Raw genomic sequence first — 27,242 nt, forward strand, 5'->3', positions numbered from 1 at the left:
CTGTCGCTTGTAAAAAGATTCTGATATTCAACTTTAAATTTCAAAAGCATTTAACAGAAAGTCTACAAAATAAATAGGAAATATATCTGATGCACAAGTTCGTTCATGGGTTTCATTACACCACACATAGTAACATTGCCTAAATCATTTGTTGTCATTATTTATTTGCCGATCGGCAAAATTGAAAATGTAAATGAAACATGCTTCACGCAAAATGTCATGTTGCAGAAATTTGTAAATATCTGATAAAAGTTTGTGAAACTCATTTAATGAGGGTTTAGTGTTTCATAGAAGACAAAAATATGAACTGTAAGAAACATCAACTTTCTCTTAAAACTATTGGTTTATGTATTATGTTGAAAAGTTATGTTTTAAAGGGAAACATTCGTGATAAGACCAAACTTAAATAAGGAATTCTTTACTTACTATTGCCATTTGTTGCAACCATTAGCATGATTAAGACACAAAGAAATAACATAAATGACATATAATGTACTTATCCTTGCAAGAATGATTGAGGTGAATAAGTAAACATGTTACCATGGTTACAGAAATGTACATTACACAACTACCTCCAGAACTCATTAAACAGCTCTGTCTTAAGATCCCATGTGATCATGCATTTCCTGCCTTGGCTTTGGAAAAAGCAGGCAGTCCTTTGACGGTTATCGTTAAATTTCACACAAGATACCCACACATGCCTGGGCCCATTTGCACAAAGCTATCTTAGCACTAAGATGATCGTAACTCCCATACTTTGACATAAGCTTACGATAGTTTTAGCGCTAAGATCGGTTTGTGCATGTGGGCCCTGGTTGTTGGAAGAGGTAAATATTATTATTTCTTTTATGGCATTTATGTCCTGACATTTAATAATGTTGTAGATGTTTGAAATATGATCAGTTTATTCTTTGAAAGAACAAGTTCATTCACTTTACTTTTCCTGACCGTGTCATTACAGTCGAAACCTTCCAGGTACTTTACATGTGGTAACATATGGTGTTAACAAGAAGTAATGTTTCTTTAAACTTTGTTGATAATGCTAAACCATATGTGCATCAATTGTGCGTAATACCAAAGTTGTACAAGAAATAGCTTATATGCAATAAGTTAGTAATGATGTCTCTCAGAAACACTATTTAAGGCTAATATTGTTTATGTTTTAAAGTTGGTACACCAAGAAATTCTTACACTGAAGGCTGAAGCAAAAGGAAACAGTGAATGTTCGAAGGTCTAAATCATCAGATAGTAGTTCTTTAAATCATATTTCAGTTGCAGTTAAGATGAATCATTATAATATAGTGTTGTCTGAATGGTTTGGTCAGAGACCATATACCGAGGGACAGGCCTCAGGGCTAATTAGTAACTGATCACCGCCGCGCGAAACAAAGCGATGATTATCGCATGACTGTGCGAGATCTGCGAGATTTGAAGGCTCACGTGCGAGTGTATACGGACTTGATTTCATTCATCTATTTCATCCACGGTAAGTTATGTTACTTTTCCTGATTTTGTAAAGGACGACAATCATATATCAGTAATCTGTCAAACTTTATGTTGCTGATAATATCTTCTAAGGGACACTGAATCACGCACTGTCCCGATGCTCTTCATTGTACACATAGAAAATGGCGGCCCCCTCGAAATCTGGAAAATAGTCATTTTCCTAATGCATATAAGTCTAGTGAAATGTAGTGTATTAAAAGATATGTGATTCGTCTCAGTAGCTGTATAATTTTTTTCGTAGTGTGTTTTGGTACTGTGTCAAAAACGGCAATCACAATACATCAGTAATTGCAATTCTGTCATTTCATCATGCTGATCTCTTCATTGTGCTACATATTATGGTACACTTATTTCAGTAATTAATTGCTACCAGAAGATTTCACTTTAATTTATGCATTGAGCGCTATTTTGTGCATGTAATATGATAAAATATCATATTTTTCAATCTAACATTTGATTTTTTACGATGTTTTGAAAACCACGATAAATCAGAGCAGTAGCCAAACACGATGTTGAACGCCAGTTAGCAAAGTTCTTATGCCTAGAGTAACGCAATAATTTAAAATATCTGACGGAAATATAGTGTATATTTATTTTGTTTTATAATGTAATTTTCGTGCTTTTTCTCCTCTGTCACATCTTGTAGATCAGATGTTTTATAAACTCAATATTTCACTGTCCTTCTGGATAAAGCCAAACCCACTTACCATTCTATGGTTACTTCAGATAATTTTGCAATATGGACATTCAAATATTTGCTCAGAATTACAAGTGCATATTTGTCTTTTTTTCATTTGATTTTTTTATTATCCAGATGCCACGTTACAAAAAAGGGTGCATTAGAAGGCGATTTAAGCATTCTGGCAAGAAGTCTACAAGCCAAGATCAGCAGTCAACCATAAAGGATGAAACTGACACAACATGTCGGCCAAAAGAATTAAATGACAACATGTAAGTACTATGCGACTATCATATAAGTAATATTGTGTATTGTAAATGAATGCGTGAGTAAATGAACCCTGGCCTCAAGAGCATCATGAAAATAATGCTATAAGACCTGTTTGTGAACTCCGATCATGTAAAACTCATCAATTATTTGGACCCAAAATGTAGCCTTGTAACAAATACTGTATAAAGAAAATAATAAACTGTCATTAAATGGATAACCCATGACTGTAGACTTAATATTTCATGATACTGTATGGCAGAGAGCATATATATTGATGATAGTAAATGAGCAATAGTATGTATTCACCATCAACATCAACACTGTGCTGGATACTTTCACATTGTAGGTGGGCAGTGTTTGTATTGTGATTCTAATATTCTATTACAAGATTATGACAAGCTTGGTACATGGTTGCTAACTGTAACAACTGCGTAATTAACTTGTGTAAACAAGTTGACAACACTTAACGCAGGATGTGTGTTTGAAGTAGTGTCTAAATCTAGCACACACTTACATTGTTTATTGAGAGCTTTGTTAATTTTATGCCATTGTTTCTGCCCATGTGCACATGGTTCAGTGAATCTAACATGACAACAATCTTCATTCTGTCCATTAACAATAAACTTTGCTTATTGCTGGCAAGGCGATTCGCTGTGCAGAGTTGCGTCCCTTGGACACGCCAGAAACCTATGATTGTGGGTTCGAATCCCGGTTCGCCCCAATTATGTTTGTAGGTTTGTCAGCACCATACCCGTGCTCGTGGGTTTCACCGAAGTGGTAAACGTCTGAGACCTGCATCACTTCGGGCTTTCCTCCCACATTAAGCTGACACGCCGCGATATAACTGGAATATTGTTAAAAGCGGCGTTAAACCCGACACACTCACTCACTATTGCTGGCAAGAGTCACTCTAATGTGTCTCATTAATTTAATAGTTTATAGTATTTATTAAACATGAACTGTATAGTGTTGAAGAGACAAAAAATCAACGTGTACTGTCACTTTAGTTTTTGAAGACATATCTGTATATTTTCTTCCAGTGTAAGACAACTGCAGTGGGCTGTGGCTTGGGCAGCATTTTACATCGGCCCAGCTGAGTATCATCAAGAGCCAGAAGCGAGAGAACCCCACAGTCATAATGGATTCAAGGATTGACAACTGTTGGGCTGATGAGTTTTATGTTCTTGTGGGCGAGATGCACCAGTACAGTCCTGAAGACAATCTTGATGACGTTGTCAGGGGAATTCTTCATCATAGAAGGTACAAACAGTACTCATGTTTGAAAAAGACTTTGCTTGAGGGGTGTCACCAACTTAGAGACTTTACAGTCGTTCAAACAAAGGAGGATGCAATTAACCTGGTCCAAGTCTATGATGGTTCACAGTTAGCTGTGAAACTGTCAGTGTCAGTAACACCATCCCTACTTGCATCTGTCTCAGTCCACAGACAGTACATCGGACATGACAATGATTTTTGGATAGGCTTGCCTCATTTCTTTTCGACCCTCACAGATGTCAAGAAACTTTTATCAAAGTTGTCCTCTTACAATGTCTGCCTCGGAAATTACGAAGACAAATTTAGCCATCTGGTCCCAATAGGTGTTGGGTTGAGTCAGGCTGTTACTTCTGGCATCTCAGCCTACAGAGAAGGTGACTTTGGAATAAACACCAATGGCATTGAAATCAGATCAACCATCCGGTCAACAAGTTGTTCCCTGTTGGTATTTGGGAAAGGGAGATTTAGACATTGTTGTAGGTATCGGTCTACCCTGAGGAAACATCTGTCCAGGGATAGTTTATCTCCTAAACCATGTGAGCCACAGCCTCTTAAACTGTCTCATAAGACACATAAACACATGACAAAATTAGAACTTGTGCACAAATTTCAAACTATTAAAAGTCATAATCAGTCACTTCAGAGCGAGTTAGATCAACTGAAAAGGAAAGTGTCTGATATGATTAGAAGCAAAGGACTCATGCTAAATGACACTTGTGATGCAGACTTAAGAGACATGCTCGAAGAGTACAGTTCTGAGATACAGAAAAGCTATCCTGATGAACATTCTCTGCAAAGATTATTCTGGGAACAGCAAGTGAAGTATGCCAAGTTAAATGACAAACGGTCGATGAGATGGCATCCTATGGTCATTAAATGGTGTCTATATTTGCGGAGCAAAAGCAGAAAAGCCTATGATGCTGCATGGAATACAGGTTTCAAAAAGTTGCCAAGCAGGAGAACTCTCTTCGACTATTCTCATTCTTTGCCCAGCATTCTTGGATTCCATCCTCAGTATGCTAAGCACCTGATGACTGAAGCCAAGTCTTTAGGCATGCTGGAAAATGATGCCAAATCCTTTGTTGGTATATTGCAGGACGAAGTTAAGGTATCCGAAGGACTCATTTATGACAGGTCATCGGGTGAATTGGTTTGCTATGTGGACCTTGATCAAACGGGCAATGAACTTCTACGATTAGAAGAATTATTAAAGGACACACGACCTCAGTTGGCCCGTACAATGCTTGTCATTATGATTTTTGGGATTGTAGCAGACTTCAGGTATCCTTATGCCGCTTTTGCCACAAGAAATATTGAATCGGCATATCTATACTCCATATTGTGGGAAACTGTTTTGACCTTGGAAAACACTGGATTAAAGCCTATCTTCATCACATGTGATGGTGCTACCCCCAATAGAAAACTTTTCAATTTTCATCTTGTGCCACAATTGGGTAATACCTACTGAACATGGAATCCATATTCATTTCCAAAGAGGAAGTTATATTTTATTTCTGATGTGCCCCATCTGCTCAAAACAACAAGGAATTGTTTTGCCAACTCAGGCTCTCACAAGATGTCCAGAATGTTATGGAAAGATAACCATACAATAAGTTGGCTCCATATTGTGAGATTGTATGAAGAATTTGTTGAGAACTCTCTCTATTGTAAAACATACAAACTTACAAGGGACCACATTGATTTGACATCCTTTTCAACAATGAAAGTTCACCTAGCTGCAGAGGTTTTCAGTTCAACTGTAGCTAATGCTCTTGAGGAACAGTACGGAGACGAGGTGACAGAAACAGTTAAATTCTTAAGACATATGGACAAATTTTGACTGTCTAAATACAAGAAGCATAACAGAAGGAATCCTATCCAGAAATCAAAACAAGAAGGAGTACCGGGATATTAGTGATCCTCATTTGGATTATTTATTGAATGATTTCTTGAACTTTTTTAAATCATGGGAGGAGAGTGTCATGAGGCGTCCAGGTGACATTTCATTAGAGCAAAGGAGACGTATGATGCTCAGTCATCAGACATTGAAAGGACTACAAATATCTGTTCATTCAATAGTAGAATGTGTGAGGTTCTTGTTGACTAATGGTGCTGAATATGTGTTGACTCATAGATTTAATCAGGACCCACTTGAGGAGCAGTTTGGACAATATAGACAAAAGGGAGGTGCAAATGACAACCCATCAGTGTATGCCATAAAGCACATGTTTTCAGGGATGAAAGTTATAGGTTCATCTGCCCTTCAACCTATAAGAGGCAATATCTCTCAGAAGAGAGGTGCAGCAGTAGCCAGGGTAACTGTTGATGATTCACCTATGTCAAGAAAGAAACAAAAGCGTTTGAATTAAAACAATAACATGTCTTTATTTGTTCACTTCTATTTTAGTTTCCGGATTCCTTCAACGCACCCCTGAGAGATCGGCTCCTTTTAATGCCCTTGTGTTTCCTGCCACCCTTCATTTCCTTCTGTAGCTGACGTCTAGAGTATTTAGCAACAGCTCCCCCACGTACACGTAGGAACAAGTTCACAATAAACTCTAACATTTTCAGTTTCAATGAATCACCACAGGAGATTAATTGGTCCCAATAGTACGAAACCATGTAATTTGTCATTATGGTTTCTTTAAGTTTGTCACATAGGAGTGACGAGGCACACAACTGAGAAAGTTCAACCTTTTTCCTCATCTCGATCTCAAATGACCTCACGAGTAGGTAGAAATTGTTACTGGGGAATTTCAGACCACCTCTGCTCATTTTCTGTGTCCACTTACTAAATTTCTCATTGTACACCCTCTTTGAACTTTCATCAGAAGATGCAAACCATTCTCCCACGTGCATGTCTATGTCTGTACCACAGATCACCTTCTTCTTTAAGACAGCGTGCAAAATGTAGCCTGATACATAAAACAACACTGCTTGGTCATTGTCACTGATTGTGGATGCTGTTTGTTCAAAATCTTTCTTTTGTGCTTCTGAGATATATTTCAGAATATTTTGCATGATGCGGTCCATAAGACATTGGGCAAAGATATGAACAATCCTCGGCGACTCGCTTGTCACTTTCACCAAAATGCTGTGCAGGTCAGACTGCAATTCATCCTTGAGTCTCATCTGATGAAATTTCATCCACAGTTGTTCTCTATCAGCAGAAAGAGAACAGCCATGTCCAAACTTGTAAAAAAACTTCTTGAAATTCTGGGATAAGGACTGAAATAAGTTTTTCCTGAACTGTTTGATTGTCAATACATTCTTTGGCTATGGTAATGAGATGTGGGCCATTCACGGAACACGACGAGTCATTCATTGGATCCAAGATAACTGTAGATATTGACTTAGACAAGACAGCTTTCAGAGCATCCTGCATGTCTGCTTTCTTTGACATGGGAACTGGTGTGTTTGCTGTGCAGGTTGAATCTGGAGGGTTGCTTCCACCAGGAGAGTCTAGTCGATGTTCGTGTGCTAAAATGAAAATGGTATTGATTTATGACATATTCAAGTGACAAATATTGGTAGATGATAATTACTAAGAAATGTATTGACAATTAAGTAATTATGAACTGGTGACCTGATATATATTTGTTAAAACCAAACAACACACATTGACAGAAATAGTGCAATTATTTCAATAGTTAGCCCTCGTCTTGGTGCTGGGCAAACAAGTCTAATAAGGTAAATTTTGCCTTATATCTGTAACACAATAAAATATGGCAAGACTGATGTTTGACGTCTACAATAACGAAAACAGCTTCAAGTATTTGAATAGCATGTGTTGCGTACATTTGCAAACCAGCATGTTAATGCTGACCACCATCATAAAACTGTTTCACAGACAATGTGAAAATAGTGTAAATTTCTGATAAATTGTTTTGTTGAATAAAATGTGTTAATCATTGTTGTCGTTAATTTTAAAGATATATATAAAAGACCATTACAAAAAATTAACATATATTTATGCATGTATATGTACGTAGATTGAATAAACAGAACTCACCTTTAATATCTGATCTGTTGTGTTTCTTGGTAACATGACCACGGAAGCCCCTGATACTCATGTAAGTTTTTCGGCACAGTGGGCAAGCATATCTTGCTTTCTTGTTTTCCTTCTTGTGATCTTTTGCCTGTTTTGGTCCAGTAGTCCACGAAGCTTCGTCATAGACTGGACTGTCAGTGTAGTTGTCTCCATCGAAGCATTCGTCAGACAGTTGCTCTTTGTCATAATCAGTATAGTCGCCAAGGAGTAGGTCTAAATCTAAATCAGAATCGTCCCAGTGTATAAAGTCGCCCATATCGAAGGAAAATGAAAAATAACATGATCGAGTTTGCTTTATAAAAGGATATAAATCCTACAGCCGAAGCATTGTTTACGATACAGCCGGAAGTATTAGTATTCGACATCTGCGTCTGCGCGAAAACAAAGGGAATTAACTTATGACACTAAAGCGTTACATAATATGATTTGCCTGACAACGGAAGTCCTCCGATAAGAGCATGTGCGCATATGCCATGCATCTTGACCACAGCCGAGAGAAAAGCCACAGGGGTCCTCGGTGTATCGCTTACACTCATTACCGTGGCAGTGATCGTTAATGGTAATCTACTGCTGAGGCCTGTCCCTCGGTATATGGTTTCTGGTTTGGTTTTTGGGGAAAGAGGATTGAACATAAATTCATGTATTTATATCCTTACATTCCTGAAACATGACAGGTTGGTTATGCCACTTTCACATTAGTGGAAACAAAAATGTGTTTTCTTTTGAAAAGTACAACTTTTATCAAGAGAGACACAAGTTTACAATTTTACTGACACTAGAAACCATATTGTTAAAGTATTTAGTAATAATAACCCAACCCTTATTAAAAATGTTGCTTTTGCAGTAAGAAACATGTATTTTAAACATCAACTTTTCCTTCAAATGTTTCTCCCTCCATTTTGGTACTCTGTATGCAATATCAATATATATTGGCAGTGTTCAAAATTAGTGCTTGCCCGTGAGCCCGTGGCAGGTAGATCTCGTGTCGGGCCCATAAATCAAATTACTATGGGTCCTTATGGCCTGTAGTAAATTTACATATTGATTTACTTGTCACAATAAGTTAAAGTTTTATTGATGTGGGCCCGAACACTCTAGTCAGGACCTGCCACCTCTAAAGACTGTGGGTCCCGGTGGCAGCCTGATAATTCTTTTCAGATCAAACGCTAGGTGTATATGCTATTTAGCCAATGTTATAACAGTGTCCCATAAGCCAAGTTATGCCATTTTGTTCAACATATAGATATTTTATGATTTGCAGGTTAACTCTTGTATGTTTAACTTGTGACACTTTAATAAACTCTGCTTAACCACAGCATTGTCTTGGACATTTACTGTCAACCACCCTAAACAAACTATATATACCGTATTAGACGTAATAAGCGCCTAGGGCGCTCTCAAAATTAGAAATAGGGGGCTCGTATTAGAATATTATTTTGGTGAAAAAAGAGAGTTGAAACATAAATTTTGTGGTTTATGCTGACAGCCTGAAATGTTTATATACGACAGATATATTTTTCCAGAATTTAATTGCCCATAATAAAGGGTGCATATAACACACGAGTGTGTATTATACGCGAATAAATAAGTCTTTTGTACATTGATCAATCGGAAGGGGTGCTAATTGGGATTGTTCACTAGCCAATATATTAGCAAATATCGCCGTGGGCGCTTATTAGAGCGGGTATAAATCGAATACGGTATAAATCAGGAAAGCTTATGTTAATGATTTAATCCTGGTCATGTGTCCCCTCCGTGGCTACATTGGCCTTGGTCCAGATTGACGGTCACAGAGTCAGGTCTCACCCATAGCCATGGTAGATTTAGGCAAGGTGCTCCAGAGTATTGTCATATACTAAACTGACTAAACACACCAATACGTTGTTTCTAATAGCTGGCATGGAAAAGTGTGTTTCAAAGATACTAGAGTAAGCATGGTAAGTGAGTGAATATTGTAATGAGTTTGATTGAGTGCCACTTTGAATAGTATTTCAGCATCATCATTGCATGTCGGCTTGATGTGGGAGGAAGCCCAAAATGTCTTGGACATTTACAAAGAGAAAGCCATGAGCATGGGTATGGGACGGACAATTCAAGAAACATAATCAGGGCGAAAACTTGGATTCAAACCCACGATCATAGGTTTCTGGCATGCCTAAGGGCTGCAACTCTGCACAGAGAATGGTAGTGTCCTAGAAGACTGGGCCTCCATGCCCCCAGGGTTACATGAAGTTCTCTATCATAATCAGTTGTCAATGTGTCTTGACCAGACACACCAGTGAATGAAAGCATGATGAATTCCATGCTGTAAGTTTAACGGATCAGCTGAGACAGACCAACCAATCAGCTGAGTCAGACCACCAAATCAGCTGAGTCGGACCACCCAATCAGCCGAGTCGGACCACCCAATCAGCCGAGTCGGACCACCCAATCAGCCGAGTCGGACCACCCAATCAGCCGAGTAAGACCACCCAATCAGCCGAGTAAGACCACCCAATCAGCTGAGTCGGGTCAGCTGAGTCGGGTCAGCTAAGTCGGACCACCCAATCAGCCGAGTCGGACCACCCAATCAGCCGAGTCGGACCACCCAATCAGCCGAGTCAGGTCAGCTAAGTCGGACCACTCAATCAGCCGAGTCGGACCAACCAATCAGCCTAGTTGGACCGCCCAATCAGGCGAGTCGGACCACCCAATCAGCCGAGTCGGACCACCCAATCAGCCTAGTTGGACCGCCCACTCAGGCGAGTCGGACCACCCAATCAACCTCCTTTCGGCTGGTTCTTACAAGAAGCCTTAGATAATTGAGGTATAATCTCCCCAAGAATCTTCAAAGGGGAACAGATCTATTCTGGAAGAACTCCAAAGAAATCTTCGCAGTGGACAGAAGGTAATTTTTGTGGTTAAATAAATACCAACAAGAGTACATACAACAGACACATGTCCAAGATTATCAATGGTTCTTGTCTTTCTACACCTTCTGGCATTACGAGGAAGAATAGGTCCCCAGTTACCAATGACTGATTTAGAAGCAACTTAAAAGAGTTCTGAAGCATACCAAAGATGGAAACACAGCGCCCATGCACGCACGCACATACCCACGCACCCACACACCACTCCATCCACCAGTGATCACTTCTTTTTTCCAGAAAGCTGTACCCACACTTAATGAGGAATAGCGCCCACATGCAACAATTGTAACCCCCAACTTAAACATAGACTTACAATTGTCATAGCATGGAGATTGCTTTGTGCAAGTGGGCCCAGTAGTTGTCACAATGTGCACTCTGACTGCATGTGTGTCATCATTCCCCAATGATGTGAACCACTGCTCATGCTATCACCCACTGGTTGTCCTGGCCAAGACCTGAGTATTTGCAGGCTTCTGTGCTACAACTGTTATAATGTTGATGGTTGCATAACACTGCAAGATCATTCACCCAATCCTATCTCTGTGCAGACCATCTCTAGGGTCAAGTGGTAGAGTGTCCACCTGGAGAGCAGAAGGTCCAGTGTTTGATCCCCAGCCGTGTCATACGAAAAGACGTTAAAAGATGGTACTTGTTGTTACCCTGTCTGGTGATCGGTATTAAGGCGATAAAACTAAGACTGGTCAGCCCGGAGTCAGTTTACTGTGTCTGAGTGGGGCATTCATGTCAAACTGCCGCATTGAATCTCAGTGGGCTACCACCATAAAATAGGCATTAGTTCGGACTAGTACAATCAGCTACACATACATACACACATGCATGCACGTTGCAATAGAATAATAATCTTAGACACGACGTTAAACTACATTTCACCTCACCTCACCTATTTCTGTGTTTCATACCGATCTGCAATCCACTCTATCGTTACACAAACCTACTGTTTTATTCTTTAAACAATTTTTTCTGATGTAGTAAGCTCAGGCCCTCATGATACTTCAGGTTAAATCTCAACAACCGTATGTCAGACTACCCCCTTCAATACCCCTGAAATATTCCTTATCTCAAATACTGAACAACCTGACCAACTACTTTCAAATCTACTTAAAAGAAATGACTCACAGACCTTAGTGTTTGATACTGAAATGTTTTCATGCAATACGGTCATAAATATGGCATTCAATATCACATAGGCAATAAACACCATATTTACTACCACATTCAGGAAAGCCAAGCTTTAATTGCACATGACCCCAGTGTTAAGCGTTTGCATATGGGTGTGGCAACAGTACAGTGCTTATGGTGACAGCACTTGGTTTCACAAAGAGCTAGATATTTACACATGATGCCTATGTTAGACTGGGAAATATAGACATTATTAACTTAAATAACTTGTTTTTGATGCTGCTTTGAACAGAAAGTTAGTTACATATTGTGTGAGTGAGTGAGTTGGGTTTAACGCCGCTTTTAACATTATTCCAGTTATATCACGGCGTGTCAGCTGATGCAGGTCTCAGACGTTTACCACTTCTGTGAAATCCACGAGCATGGGTATGGTGCTGACAAACCTAGAAACATAATCGGGGTGAACCGGGATTCGAACCCACAATCATAGGTTTCTGGCGTGTCCAGGGGACACAACTCTGCACTGCGAATTGCGGCGCCTTAGACGACTGGGCCACCCGTGCCCCCTACATATCGTGTGAGCTCAAAGTGAGAGAGTAACCCAAGTGATGCAGTTCTTATTCACAGTTAGCATTCTGGGCAAAGTCACAAGCATGGTTTGGTGCTGACAAATCAAGGATCATAATCTGAATGAATATGAGATTCGAACCCATGATTAGTGTATCCAGACATGTCTAAGGGACATAATTCTGCACAGAACATTGCAGCTCTAGTGGACCCCTTGTGTCCCCCTTAACTTAACTGAACCTCAGCAACATGAAAATTATGCACTCACATAAAGGCAGTGACCCAGTTGGTCAGTCACAAGGCAATACTCACATATGTGTTTGTACTAGTTTACTCATATTGTTTTCAGAAAAGATATTCAATTTGTACACATGAAACTGTTTGCCTGGCCATGCTAAACATAGCTGATCTGTTATTATGCAGCAAGTCGCGGAGTTGTCCCACAGATGACATCCTTACTTTGTCAGCTTTGACGGGCTTAACCTTTTACTAAGAGTCTTAGCTCCTACCAACTGTGCGTCCAACCTCGGATCAGGTCTGACCACCTGATCCATTTAGTCGCCTCCTACAGGGTTATCATAGAACCTACGATCTTACGAGAGTGCCAGTGGCAGGACATGGTGATCAAGGATTAGAGTCAATGACCTGATTACCATCCATGGTCTGTCAGTCATGTGCAACACCTACAGATATAAACACTGGTACACAAATGTCGGTACTTAGAGCAAGTCCTTTATTGCCTTGGCTATTAAAGTATGTAGCATTGAATTGTTCATACCACAACACATACTGGGGTTTGCAGTGTATACTTAAATTCATATTTTACCAGGGTTCACTCTAGTAATTTTCAGACATGGGCGCTTTATGTGAAATTTCAAATATTCCAGAGGTACACCCACACTTGCCCATACAGCACAATGTTAAAATAAAATGCCCTCTTATATTTGAAAATGTTGGCCTTTTTGTCAAATTTAGGGGCTAAAAGAACAAGTCCCCACCCTAGAATTATCCCTGTTTTACACATGTTACAAAAGAAATAACCTCATTTCAGATGTTATCTCAATAAGTAACCTCATCAAACTTTGAAACGGTGATAATTTTTTTACTGTAAGCATTTTGTCATCTTGTTCATAAAGGAACTAATTTAAATCATTTTCAAATCAGTAAGATCTCTTCTATTAATTTTCTGTATAGAAACCATGGTAATGGCACCTGTTTATTATCTCTGACAAAACACAAACAGAAAGAAGGAAGAAATATGCCTAACCATGCGTGTGAAAGTGTGTGAGAGCTTAGTTGTCAAGAGTTATCTCCCTTATGCCTTCTATGCACAAATTTTGTTTTCCACTTTCTTCAAGAATATCATGCTGTGCTTCCTTCTTAAAAAGTACACTTGTCCTTGAATCGCAACACTACACTGAAGCATTCCTACAGAATTATAATGACCACAAAATGCACATCCTAAACCAGGCATTAAATTCAAAATACATCCCTATAAGTACTTCATCATGTTCATTTTTATATTTTGCATAAAGTTGTTTGGGGTGATTGGTTCAGAGTGTCAAATAAATGCTCATTCTGTTCAAGTGACAGCATGCTTACTGATGTTACAGTTATTTGTATTTATTAACTTATTTCAGAGAGGTTTTGTTCTGTTCATAAAGAGTGTGATTATACTTAAAAAGTTACTTGTTTGATTTATGTAGTTTATGTATATAGTGTCCAGTGATTAATGTTCACTACCAACAAGCCAAGCTGGCCGTTGACTCATATATACAACTAACCTGTCTTGACAGTAGCAGGCCCACATTTATATATATCTTCCACTGACACTTTGAAAAACTGTGAAAATACAGCCTGTCCCAGCTACCTAGCAACAATTTGATCCAAAAATAACATACTCTGACTGCAATATCACCATTTTGGTAGAGAGAATTCATCGATTGTAACCTCTACTACCATTGGTCAGCTTCGTGTGGATAACCAATCAGATGCTTACTTTAAGAGATTGTAAACAAGGAAGCTGAAAACCAGGCAATGTCAACACGACTCAAAATAAAATTCAGACAAGATTTACAATAAAGTAAATGTGGTATTTGTTACAGCAAATCTGAACGACTGAAAAATTATAACATGTGCTTAAATTTTCTACTGGACAGTGGGGCAAATTGAAAAAGAAATTCAACTTTCCTGACAGAAATGTTACCAGCCACAGGAGAGCAGGCAAGCAGCTATTTACATACCAGTAGTGTCTGTTTATTGTTCTAATCTATGAAAGCGTGGACCCTAAACATGCTAAATACAGACTAAGTATCAAGTGTCCATGATGAAAGTTCAAGCAGCCAGACAAACAAAATATACACTAGAGAAGTCTATTCAATTTTCAGGTTATGGTTTGTGGCTCCATTTGGTCAAACATGTAATAAAATAAATGAAAGATGTCCATCTGGTCAAACATGTAATAAAATAAATGAAAGATGTCCATTTGGTCAAACATGTAATAAAATAAATGAAAGATGTCCATCTGGTCAAACATGTAATATAATAAATGAAAGATGTCCATTTGGTCAAACATGTAATAAAATAAATGAAAGATGTCCATCTGGTCAAACATGTAATATAATAAATGAAAGATGTCCATTTGGTCAAACATGTAATAAAATAAATGAAAGGTGACAAAGTGTGGCCCACCTGCTGTAGAGTCAACATTCTCCCAGGCCTCTCCTCCACCAAGGACATCATCTACCTCCTTCAACTTGGGGTACTTCTTGTGAGATATCTGAAACACACGCAGGATAACATACACTACTAGTATCATTATCATCAGGTCAGAATAATACAACTTTCTACTTCTCATCACTCACATTGATCACTCACATTTGTCATGCTGAGCGCGAGTAAGTATGGTTTTACGCCGCTTTTAGAAATATTCCAGCAATTTCAAGGTGGGGGAACACCAGGAATGGGCTTCACACATTGTACCCATGTGTGGAATCAAACCCAGGTCTTCAGCGTGGCGAGCGAATGTTTTAACCACTAGGCTACCCGACTACCTTGTCATGCTGAAGATTTGGGGTTGATTCCCCACATGGGTAAATTTGTGAAGCCCATTCTTCAAGTTGGGTTCCCCTGTCACATATTGGGGTTCTTAGTGATGAACAAGGTTGTTGACAGTCATGACGAGGCTTCATTCATGAGTGACTTGATTATGAGCTCCAATGCATGCTGGCTTTTACTAAGGGACATAACTCTATCTAGCTTAGGTAGCAATCACAGGTAGTGCTTGAAACAATATTGTAGAACAAACTGGGTTTAAATCTCTTACATCCTCCCTTCCTACTCTGTTACTGTACTAACACAAACAGTAACAACTTTCTGCTTTTCTACAGTAGTTGATATTTCTTGATGATATCCTGTTGGTGATGGAGTTTTCGCTGCCAGTTTGGATTTGACATGAGTGACTAACCAATCGAGTGACTTTTATTGCGAGTTACGGCAACATCGTATCTTAAATTGTTCCAGTGTCAACTTTGAGTGTCACTAACCAAGTCACCAAGTCTGACCACCCGATCCCCAATTGTCGCTCTTATGACAAGTATAGTCGCCTTTTACAGCAAGCATGGGTGGCTGAAGACCCATCTTCACAGGTTATGTTCAACTGTAACATTTCATTTGTTTGATTACATAAAATGGGGAAACATTGGCCAGTGTGGTAGGGCTATTTTAGACACCATCCTGGGGACAATTCCCCAAACCTGGTAGTTTTTTTAAATGCTGTTATGGCAATAACAGCTGATGAATGATGAAAGCTGAGGAGTGAATGAGAGAGTATGGTTTTACGCCTCTTGTAGCAATTAATATTCCAGCAATATCACAGCGGCGGACACCAGAAATGGGCTTCACATATTGTACCCATGTTGGGTCTCAAACCCAGTCTTCAGCGTGACGAGCGAACGCTTTAACCACTAGGCTACCCTATCTCCCCATGAATGCTGAGGAAAAATCAGCATATTGCATGGCGAGGGGACATAACTCTGCCAAGAATTGCGGTACAAAAGTACATAAAGACCACCATGCCTCCAATACACTTGACTGCAGACGCTGGACCTACTCTTATAGTTATAAGTGATATGTCGGCCTTTCGGGCCGACATTTCAATGTGTAATACCACACCTTTCTCGTGATATTCTGTATGTACGGACACGTATTGCACGCAAACCGCAAACACTTCGGTCCCTCTTCCACAACTAAAACGTTAGCACATATTGGACAAAATGTCAACATGTTGATAACTTGTTCCCTCAAATAATCCTGTTATGTTGTGACGAAATGTTCACATGGCATTGAGTAAACTGGAAGTAAACAGTACATCTCAGTACATGATAGGGTAATGAAGACTGTTTTTTTATGTGTGTAATGTCTGAGACTTGTTCGGAAATTATTTCTTCATTTGATACAAATACAATTTTAAATTATTACTCAATTAACATTTCAACCTTCAACTTATAATTAAGAGTCAAGAGTTTTCCGTACTTAATCACAAAGATGTCTTTATAATGCTAGATGAAGACAGTTGTTCCAATAATAGTAGTATCATGTCATGTGATTTCAAGATGGCAGCCCCCGTTGTAAACACACGAGAAAAAGGTCTGACAAGTGATTATTCTTTGCGTGTCTGAGATAATTGTTGTCGGAAACACGTTATTTCTGTCTTGAAAGTGAAGACATACCACGCGTAGTTGTCAAACAATGTGAGTATATTTGTTGTGATTGCTCTCTTAAATATTTCGGCCAATATCGCACTCTACTCTAGTTGGCAGGTTGAAGCTAAGCAAGGCTATTGAGTTAATCTAATTAGCCAACACCCTACCACGGGATAGGGTCGGGACGAGTCCCATGTTTACTACCCGGGTACCCAAGCCCCTATTACTTGACCCTACTGTAGGTCTCAAGAGATGCGTATAAACTGTTCATTTGGGAATTGTTTGACAAGAACGACCCAGGGTCTTCCCTAGCCTCTTAAAACTGGGGGTCTTTATGTATCCGTTGCTGTATTACAGAGAATCATATGTCTTTTGAAGGGGGTCATTTTAAGAAAATACTAACTGATGTTAGATTTCGTAATGAATTTAATCTTTATTTTAAAACATGTTATCTTTGTTTTTCTAATCAAGCTGTTTGGATCATGTTCTAAGTGTTCTAAGTATTCTATTAAGTATTCTACACAGTTGCTAATCTAATTACAGTGCTCCCTCACTAGTGCGGCCTTCAATATAGCGCTAACTCTGTTTTAGCCCACGGTAACACATGGCTTCCAAAATGTACTTACATTTTTAATGAACTCAAGTTTTACACTGACAGCTGATCACCGCAAGCATTAACAAATCCGAACTGAAGTACGCAATTCAATCCCATTATTATACTATCTGTTTGATTGTTTGATCGCACAAGTCACTGTTATTTATAGCTACCATGGTCAGATTACCTCTGTTGACACCTTGAAATAAACTTTGGTTGCCAGAGAATGGATACATATATATAAATGTATCATAAATGCCATACTTTAATTCGTTTAAGGTAATATTTGTGGTAATTTGACTATTCAATCGAAATACATATAGCTCTGGAAGTCGCTACATATAGCTTAGGAAGTCGATACAGTGACAGGTCAGTTGTTCCATATGTAAAAATATCCTGCAATTGCAATCAGCTGTACCAAAGTGCTATGCTTATGGTTCTCATAATTTTTAATATACATAGTGAAAGTAGACTAACAAATCGTCTCTGAAATGAATATATTTTACAGACAAAAACAATTGTTAAATTATAGTTATAAAATATAATAAAAAAGCGGCCCAGAGACTTTCTTCATTTTCAGACACTGCAGTAATCTAGACTTGCCAAACATTATAGACTTGCATGGGCTGTATTGGATATATATTTGTTTCAGGGTCTGTATGACAGACTAATACATGTAGTAAAAGCTGCAACTAGAACAACACAATATTGGAATATATTATTCCTGATAAAATAATAATTTCAGATAAAATTTCTTCCGACCATTGCATCCAAATTCATTGAAGTTGTACTTTTAACTGAATCAGTGGTAGATCAGGAGAAAACGTGTGTACAGCTGATTGGTTTACTTAGTTTACGAGAGAATACACACAGTAATCTTAATTTGTAATGTCCAATATTTGTTATTATATTTGCAGATAAATACAAATTACCATGACTACAGTGCTATAATCTCCACGAATTTCCCAAATGCTTCGTACAGGATTTTGAATGTAATGATCGTGAGAAATTTAACATGATGTCGAAATTTATCTTGAATAAAATGAATAATTATAGTTGCTGAGGTTATGATCCATATTCAACAGTTAAACAATCCTAAACAAACTATTGATTCGCTATTGTCAAACAGCAACGACTTTCATTTTGTCATTGATGTATCTATTTCTCACTTACTTGTAATCTAGGATAAGTTGAACCAACTCACAAAAAGTGTTTGAGACAAGTACGCGGTGTACAGAATTTGGAGAAATATATTTGGTTTGTAGGTAGAGAGGGTGTACGCATGTTGTGCATGATACCAGAATTCTCCACAAGCCGTTTGATCAAAGTTAATTACTAACAAATATACAGTCAAAGCTAGGTAAGCATATATATTCTCAGGCTCGAAAATTGGTCTATAATGTTATAAATTACATGAAGAAAGAATGAACAAATAAATCTCAAGCATTGTCAAAAGCTGGCATTGCCATTTACGCTAAGCGCATCAGAGCAGAAGGTATCACTCATGACAAAGGCGAGGGTAGTTTTTTTATCCCAATTATTTCAACCCGTGCGCTATTGAACTTGCCACTAGAACTCATTGTTAGCCGGGACAAGACACGCACATATCCATCGAAATACTTATCGCGGACCACCTTCTACTCCTTACTGGGGGCACGGGTGGCCCAGTTGTCTAAGGCGCCGCGATTCGCTGTGCAGAGTTGCGTCCCTTGGGCACACCAGAAACCTATGATTGTGGGTTCGAATCCCGGTTTGCCCCGATTATGTTTCTAGGTTTGTCAGCACCATACCCGTGCTCGTGGGTTTCACCGAAGTGGTAAACGTCTGAGACCTGCATCACTTCGGGCTTTCCTCCCACATTAAGCTGACACGCCCTGATATAACTGGAATAATGTTAAAAGCGGCGTTAAACCAAACTCACTCACTCTACTCCTTACTTCACAATGGTACATGCCTGTGGGCGGACCTCGTACATAGTCATACAGGGTTAACTGTCAGGCCACAACTCAACTTATCCTGGCTTACCAGAATGTTCACTTCAAGGCATCAACAGTGGTAATCTGATCATGGTTGCACTTTTAATAACCAGACATTGTAATAACAGGAGTAACTTGCATACATCGGTACAGATTGGTTGACATATGTCATTTCCTTATTGGTTATGTTCTCGCTTGGGGGAGGGGGGAAAGACTGCATTGACTAATTGTATAATATGCACACCGACACAACTGTTGTTTGGCAGAAAGAGCTCATTGTACAGAAAAAAATAGTGTTATTGATATGTTTATCCCATTTCATGACCTGACATTGTCACTCGTGGATTAACTTGTTATTTCACTCTAGGGAAATATTGATTTTATATTTGAAGATAATATTTCATAACTTGATACAGAATTAAATAAAATGCTAATTTTCCAAGCTATTGAAGTTAAACCTGATTTAAAGAGGTGGATAAAACTTTGAAATAAGATAATTTATGAAGTCATTCACCATTGGTTTACCGTGCTCTACCATGTCTACTGCACCTGAATATTATGAGGTGTGGAGTTTACAAATTACATCATCAGCTGATCATGGGTAATAAGACAATTTACTTGACATGATGAATTACAGATAATTTTTTTTAATTAATGGAGCATGGATAGACATAGGAAAGATAATTTTAATATTAAGAGGAAAGCAATATAGGAGTAGGTTTGTTACCTGTACATTTGAGGTTACTGAACTGAATTTGGGGCGAAATGTGCAGCTTGTTCCAATTGTGAAAGAAATTTGATTAAATGGCTATATATAGCGCCATGTTAGGCAAACTGGACTTAAAAGAAAGCTGTGGTGGTGAAGGAGTCAAGAGCATTTATTGTAGAGATGTATATAATACACTGCATGTTTTCAAAGAGGCATTGATGCCGTGATATAACTGTAATACTGTTAAAAGCGGCATTAAACCCAACTCACTAACTCAAAGAGGCATTGAACCCACCTCACTCAATCCCTCAAGGCTAAGAAATGTGGAACTTGTCTGTGTGGTGCAGAGGAGTGCTAGTACATAGGTTTGACCATTCATCATGTTCATATAATTAGATACTTGTTGTCTAATTGCAGATTTGTAAGCTTCCAAGATGAATGTCCAGTATGAGAGGCAGATTGACGAGATCACGACGGAGGAACTGCGACCCGATCTCTACTACCAGAGGGAGAGAAATCCTACTGGGCCAGAGAGAAGATGGCCTAAAGTTATTGGAATTGTGGAAATCATCAGTGGATTTGTTACAGCTTTCTTAGGTAAGCTTTGACATGTTAGACACTGTAAATAAAATTTAACTGATTGAAATCATACTCACAGTACCCAAAATATTTCCACCCGATCTTGAAGAGAGTTTGATAATTGGGTATCATGAATCGATTGATACAGTTTCATCAATCATTATCTTCATCATTTGGTCTTGAAAATACATTTCCAGATACTGTTATAAAGTTAAATTTTGTGCTTGCATGAAAAGATATTGTATTATAATTGGTTTAAATGTTTTGAGGATGCATCTGCAGAGTCTTATCTTGAAGTGTAAGCATCTGAACGTCTTGTTAATTAAAATTAATGGATTTACTAGCGTTTAATATCATGCATAACTGACCAATGTGTATGTCTAAGTGTTGGTTAATAAAGGCTGATCAAGCATGTCAACTGGTTTGAAAGAACGTATTGACCTTTCTTGCAACAGTATGTCAATTTCTCCATGGCTGATTGCCATATTTTTAGTCATATTCACCTTATGTTGTGATGGACAGAGAGATGTATCAAAATCATTTCTCTATGACTCGTAACTACATAAGAATTTTAACAATAATATTATCACACTGTTTCTAGATAGACTATTCATGTACATAATTAAACATCCGTTTTAATTTTTTTAAGAAAACAGCTCATTTCATATAGTATTATGTCATCTTCCCGAGGCAAGGGAGTTAACTGACTATAGAAGTTCAGTTTCCACACTTGCCGAACTAGGCTGGAATTATGGAGTTGTATTCTGGCTGAATTAACAAGTATATACATAGTCCAATCAAAATCACGTAATGAAATCAAACATCCAGTTCGTAAATAATATGGATTTCAACGTGCAGATTTAGGTCGACTGCAAGATTTGTAAAGGATGTGTACCATCAACTGGGCATCGTCAGATATTTTCCAGACCTTTTCATGTTTTTAATCAAGATGCTTACGTGATTTAATGCACTTCGCGAGGTAAGACCCGTTTTGTTACAATACAGATCATGTTCATCGATCATATCATACAAATGGAAATGATATGAGAGATGGAATTTGATTGGTCAATAGGTGGGACATTGAAGGGACATAACTCATAATAGCAACTGGTGGCGATACGACTGAGCCCAAAAATTTAAGCCTAGTTTGGCAAGGATGGAAAATGGTCTTTTACAGTCTGTTATCTCCCTTGCCTCGGGAAGATGGTATCATGTATACTACTCTAGAGAAGGTAAAGGACACCCATTCTTTCATATTACTCAAGTTCATATGTCATGGCATGACATACTAACTATGACTATTAGTAATATGAATGAAGCAGGAGTTCTTTAACTTCTTACATGGATGGGTTTTTTTACAAATGGCTACCGCTGAGAACCACCTTGTGTATCACAACACGTCCTACTGTGTACTTCCCTTCACTTTCATTGCCTGAATAATATTAACCCTAAGCGAAGCAGCTGATCGCTATTGCCGGTTATTATTTTTCACACGGAACCAGTCTGACAAGTCACCGTCAAGGCTCCCGCGCACGCGATCGTGTGATTGCGAGAACTACGTGTTGACATAGAATCGTCAAACTGTAACAAATATGACTTTTAACGAGTCAAAGTATGGCATTTAAGATATATGTATCCATTCTCTGTCAACTAAAGTTTGTTTCAAGGCTTCAATAGCGGTAATCTGACCGTGATTGCTGTTAATAACGGTGAGTTGTGCGATCGGAAGATCGCTTCACACACGATTTCGCCGAAATTAATTAAAACATTATTAAAAGGAAATTTGAATAAAATTAATGAAATAAGTTACAAACATAAGTCCAGATATACAAAGAAACTTTTTATAGCCAAACTGTGTAATTACATGATGATTTTGCGTACTTCAGTATGGATTTGTTGACATGGTATTTCTGGTGTTACATGCTCACGGTAATACCTTTCCATGGGGAAAAAAAACATCAAAACTCATTATTTCATGTATAATGCACACCCCCTTCTACACAGCTGTGCTTTTTGGAAAAAATGTGAGCACTGTACTCAAGAAAATATGGTACTGCATAGCAGCATCAAACTGTTTTCCACTGATGCAGGTCATGGTACTGTACGTGTTTGAGACATTCACAAAAGCCGGGGATTGAGCTGCTTCCATTTTGCAACTAATGTAACCACTAGTTACTCTGTGACGTCATACCAGGAATCTTATTATAGCATCTAACATAACTCTTTTATCATATATTGAATATGTTCGTTTGTTTGTTTCTTAATTGTTTAATGCCATACTCAACAATATTCCATCTATATGTCGTCGGTCTGTAAATAATATAATCAAGACCAGACAATACATTGATTGACATCATGAGCATCGATCTACGAACTTGTAATATGATGACATGCATCAACCAAGTCAGCCAGCCTGACCACCCGATCCCTTTAGTCACCTCTTATGACAAGCATAGTCACCTTTTACGACAAGCATGGGTTGCTGAAGCCCTATTCTACCCTGGGTCTTCACGGGTCTATTGAACATATAGAAGTATGAGAAGCAACTACAAAATTCATTGACAAGGTTGTGAGAATTAACTAATTTTCGGCATTCTGTTATTGAACTGAGTGATAAAATTATAGAATAATAAAAAAGATGCAGTATTGAGAAGCATTATAGGAACAGCATAACTTTGATGCCATGTTGAAATGTGTGAGTTATGATGCCACTGACCGCCTCCGTGGTCTAGTGGTAGAGGGTCTGCCCAGGGAGCGTAAGGTCCAGGGTTCGATCCCCGGCCGCGTCATACCAAAAGACGTTAAAAGATGGTACTTGTTGTTACCCTGTCTGGCGCTCGGCATTAAGGGGCTAAAACAAGGCAGAGCTCCAGATAAGCTTTTGGTGTTGTGGGTATTTTACCCATGCATTTTAAAATCATTGGGTATCAGTAATTCTATCTGCGTATTCAAATTTCTTTTACCCACTAGTTTTTACACATGTGGGTATTTAAGTTAAATATTTAAAAACACTATTCATCTAGTTCCCTGCAAACTGGTGTCGTGTGGGTTCGAGAGCTTTATAGGACTCAAAAATACCACGATACTTCCACAAGAAAGTGTGATGGCAAATGATGTAACTGTCATCGTGGAGTTTGGCAAGGTTGACGGAATGCCCGTTTATAATTTCAAAATAAGTTGCTGATTTGCTAATCGAATACGCAGGGTTACTTCACAATATTTTGATGATACACACAAGTTTTATTTTTGTAGCATATCTGTAATGTTCGTTGCGTATTTGATACGCTTGGATTATATTTTACTGTGTATTTCTGCATTTCTGATGCGTATTTCACGCAGATACGCAGCTTATCTGGAGCTCTGCAAGGACTGGTCGCCTCGGAGTCAGTATACTGTGTCTGAGTGGGGTATTCATGTTAAACTGTGGCATGGTATCTCAGTGGGCTAGCACTATAAATCGGCTTCAGTCCAGACTTGTACAAGCAGCCACACACACACTCACACGTACATGCACGTCATTATATAAGTGCAATAATCTTGGACGCAACGTTAAACCCCCTTTTACCTATGATGCCACTAGTGACATAGGACTGCAGCTGCTGCAGTTATGATAGCGATATGTTCCTAAAACAAGCATGTCGGTTATCGGTGGTTATCAGTGTTGACTTCAACTGAATTTGTCCACTGTACAGCAAGTCAGCCAGGGTTCAGACAGTGTGATGTAATTTGCAGATCAATGTCACACTGAACATGAGGAAGGGGAATATTTATCATGTGTCACTTTTATCATGTTTATGAATGATATCATCCAGATATCCATGATATCCATTCGTATTCTGTTGTAACTTTATGAACAGTTTGTCATAACACATTTGAAACTGTATCCTTAGTATCTGTCGACTCTGTTTCATTACGTTCAGAACTCTAGACTAATTTGCCAGCAGAGATTGTTTTCGGAAGTGACATCACTATCTCTCCTATCACTGACTTTGCGCAGAATTTTCTTCGCACATAGAATTATTTGATTGGATAGATTATTTCTTTCAAATTGAGCACAAGTTAAAGCTATGGTGGCAGAAGATATTATGTACTGGATAATGGAGGATGGTTAAATTGCTGTCCAGTGCGTGTGTATTCATGGGGATGCTGTCTTGCTATGACATGCAGTAGATCATGTATATCCTGGTATATACATGGTAAAGGTAAAATTATTCTATACATATTTGTAGTTACCATGCCATATGGAACTCTGGATTTATTAAAAACCCAACAGAATTTATTTAATATCCACAACAATATGATAATAGCACAGCTGTATAATTTTGCATTCAAAATATTCCCCATTATATTTGTTTTCATGATACAGAATACAGATCAGATATGCTTGTCTGAATGCTTTGCTCAAATGTACCATGGATTTTGAATCCTCAATGCCGATTAGTTGACTAGAAAGTTCACACGATGGGACCTGCTATGGTAGCAGAATATTTGATCTGATTTTATGAAAAAGGTCATAAGAATACAGAAAACAATGCAAGGTGTGTATCCTAGAAATGTTATAAAGAAAACATAGCCATGGCTGAACATGCTTAAGTTACCGTATATCGCTGTGTATAAGGCAAGTTTTTCGTACATAGAATTAGGGGGCTTTTGGGGAGGGGGGGGGGGGGGGGGGGTAGGGGTTTAACATGCTTAATATATAGACAGCGATATATTAGATATTTATGTGACTATTAATCTCAAGAATGTGACCATACATTCTACAATACAATTTCTACCAGCAATGTTCATCACTACATACGCATGATGTAGGACAACTGATACTGCGCCCTGTCCAATGGGCTGACACTGATGTAGTGTGCCATCATCAGCCCAAGTGAAACGGAAATGATGAAGTGTCATTTACTAGCCAAGCACAGGTCATGGTGTGATGATATGCCAGTCCAGTCACCATCAAGAGTCATGCACATGACCCCAGTGGGTGTCATACTAAGTAGCTGAAACTTGACACCTATAATAGGATACAGTTGCTTGTGCATGCATGCAGTGTCACAGTGACCCCTGTATACCGGCAGTATAGTGGATGCATGCAGTGTCACAGTGACCCCTGTATACTGGCAGTATAGTGGATGCATGCAGTGTCACAGTGACCCCTGTATACCGGCAGTATAGTGGATGCATGCAGTGTTACAGTGACCCCTGTATACCGGCAGTATAGTGGATGCATGCAGTGTCACAGTGACCTCTGTATACCGGCAGTATAGAGGACACATGCAGTGTCACAGTGACCCCTGTATACTGGCAGTATAGTGGATGCATGCAGTGTCACAGTGACCCCTGTATACTGGCAGTATAGTGGACACATACAGTGTCACAGTGACACCTGTATACCGGCAGTATAGAGGACACATGCAGTGTCACAGTGACACCTGTATACCGGCAGTATAGTGGATGCATGCAGTGTCACAGTGACCCCTGTATACTGGCAGTATAGAGGACACATACAGTGTCACAGTGACCCCTGTATACTGGCAGTATAGTGGATGCATGCAGTGTCACAGTGACCCCTGTATACTGGCAGTATAGTGGATGCATGCAGTGTCACAGTGACCCCTGTATACTGGCAGTATAGTGGATGCATGCAGTGTCACAGTGATCCCTGTATACTGGCAGTATAGTGGATGCATGCAGTGTCACAGTGACCCCTGTATACTGGCAGTATAGTGGATGCATGCAGTGTCACAGTGACCCCTGTATACTGGCAGTATAGTGGATGCATGCAGTGTCACAGTGACCCCTGTATACTGGCAGTATAGTGGATGCATGCAGTGTCACAGTGACCCCTGTATACTGGCAGTATAGTGGATGCATGCAGTGTCACAGTGATCCCTGTATACTGGCAGTATAGTGGATGCATGCAGTGTCACAGTGACCCCTGTATACTGGCAGTATAGTAGATGCATGCAGTGTCACAGTGACCCCTGTATACTGGCAGTATAGTGGATGCATGCAGTGTCACAGTGACCCCTGTATACTGGCAGTATAGTGGATGCATGCAGTGTCACAGTGACCCCTGTATACCAGCAGTATAGTGGATGCATGCAGTGTCACAGTGACCCCTGTATACTGGCAGTATAGTGGATGCATGCAGTGTCACAGTGACCCCCATATACTGGCAGTATAGTGGATGCATGCAGTGTCACAGTGACCCCTGTATACTGGCAGTATAGTGGATGCATGCAGTGTCACAGTGACCCCCATATACTGGCAGTATAGTGGATGC

At 39.1% G+C, this 27,242-nt stretch overlaps 2 protein-coding genes across 9 annotated transcripts in view; one reads left to right on the forward strand and one right to left on the reverse strand.

The window, feature by feature from the left end:
- Nucleotides 1–27,242, reverse strand: part of LOC124149986 (DNA-directed RNA polymerase III subunit RPC10-like) — a 52,123-nt gene that overhangs the window by 4,675 nt on the left and 20,206 nt on the right. For 2 of the 5 annotated variants that reach the window (XM_048392312.1, XM_048392308.1), the window contains exons 2-4: nt 15,089–15,176; nt 7,743–8,000; nt 6,096–7,210 (exon numbers count right to left, since the gene is read on the reverse strand). In XM_048392312.1, coding sequence (XP_048248269.1) covers nt 6,894–7,210; nt 7,743–8,000; nt 15,089–15,176 — 663 coding nt within the window. In that variant the 3' untranslated portion in view covers nt 6,096–6,893. Of the gene's footprint in view, nt 1–6,095; nt 7,211–7,742; nt 8,001–15,088; nt 15,177–16,570; nt 16,792–27,242 lie in introns of those variants that run through there. The other 3 variants (XM_048392311.1, XM_046521861.2, XM_046521870.2) reach the window with 3 other exon arrangements.
- LOC124149963 overlaps nt 17,004–27,242 on the forward strand; it is a 28,604-nt gene continuing 18,365 nt past the window's right edge. For 3 of the 4 annotated variants that reach the window (XM_046521849.2, XM_046521832.2, XM_046521822.2), the window contains exons 1-2: nt 17,004–17,148; nt 20,798–20,977. In XM_046521849.2, the coding sequence (XP_046377805.1) occupies nt 20,815–20,977 (163 nt within the window). In that variant the 5' untranslated portion in view covers nt 17,004–17,148; nt 20,798–20,814. Of the gene's footprint in view, nt 17,149–20,797; nt 20,978–24,898; nt 25,162–27,242 lie in introns of those variants that run through there. The other variant, XM_046521840.2, reaches the window with a different exon arrangement.

This window comes from Haliotis rufescens, unplaced genomic scaffold, assembly GCF_023055435.1.
Source record: "Haliotis rufescens isolate VD_foot unplaced genomic scaffold, xgHalRufe1.0.p SCAF_1, whole genome shotgun sequence".
In the NCBI taxonomy this organism is placed as follows: domain Eukaryota; kingdom Metazoa; phylum Mollusca; class Gastropoda; order Lepetellida; family Haliotidae; genus Haliotis; species Haliotis rufescens.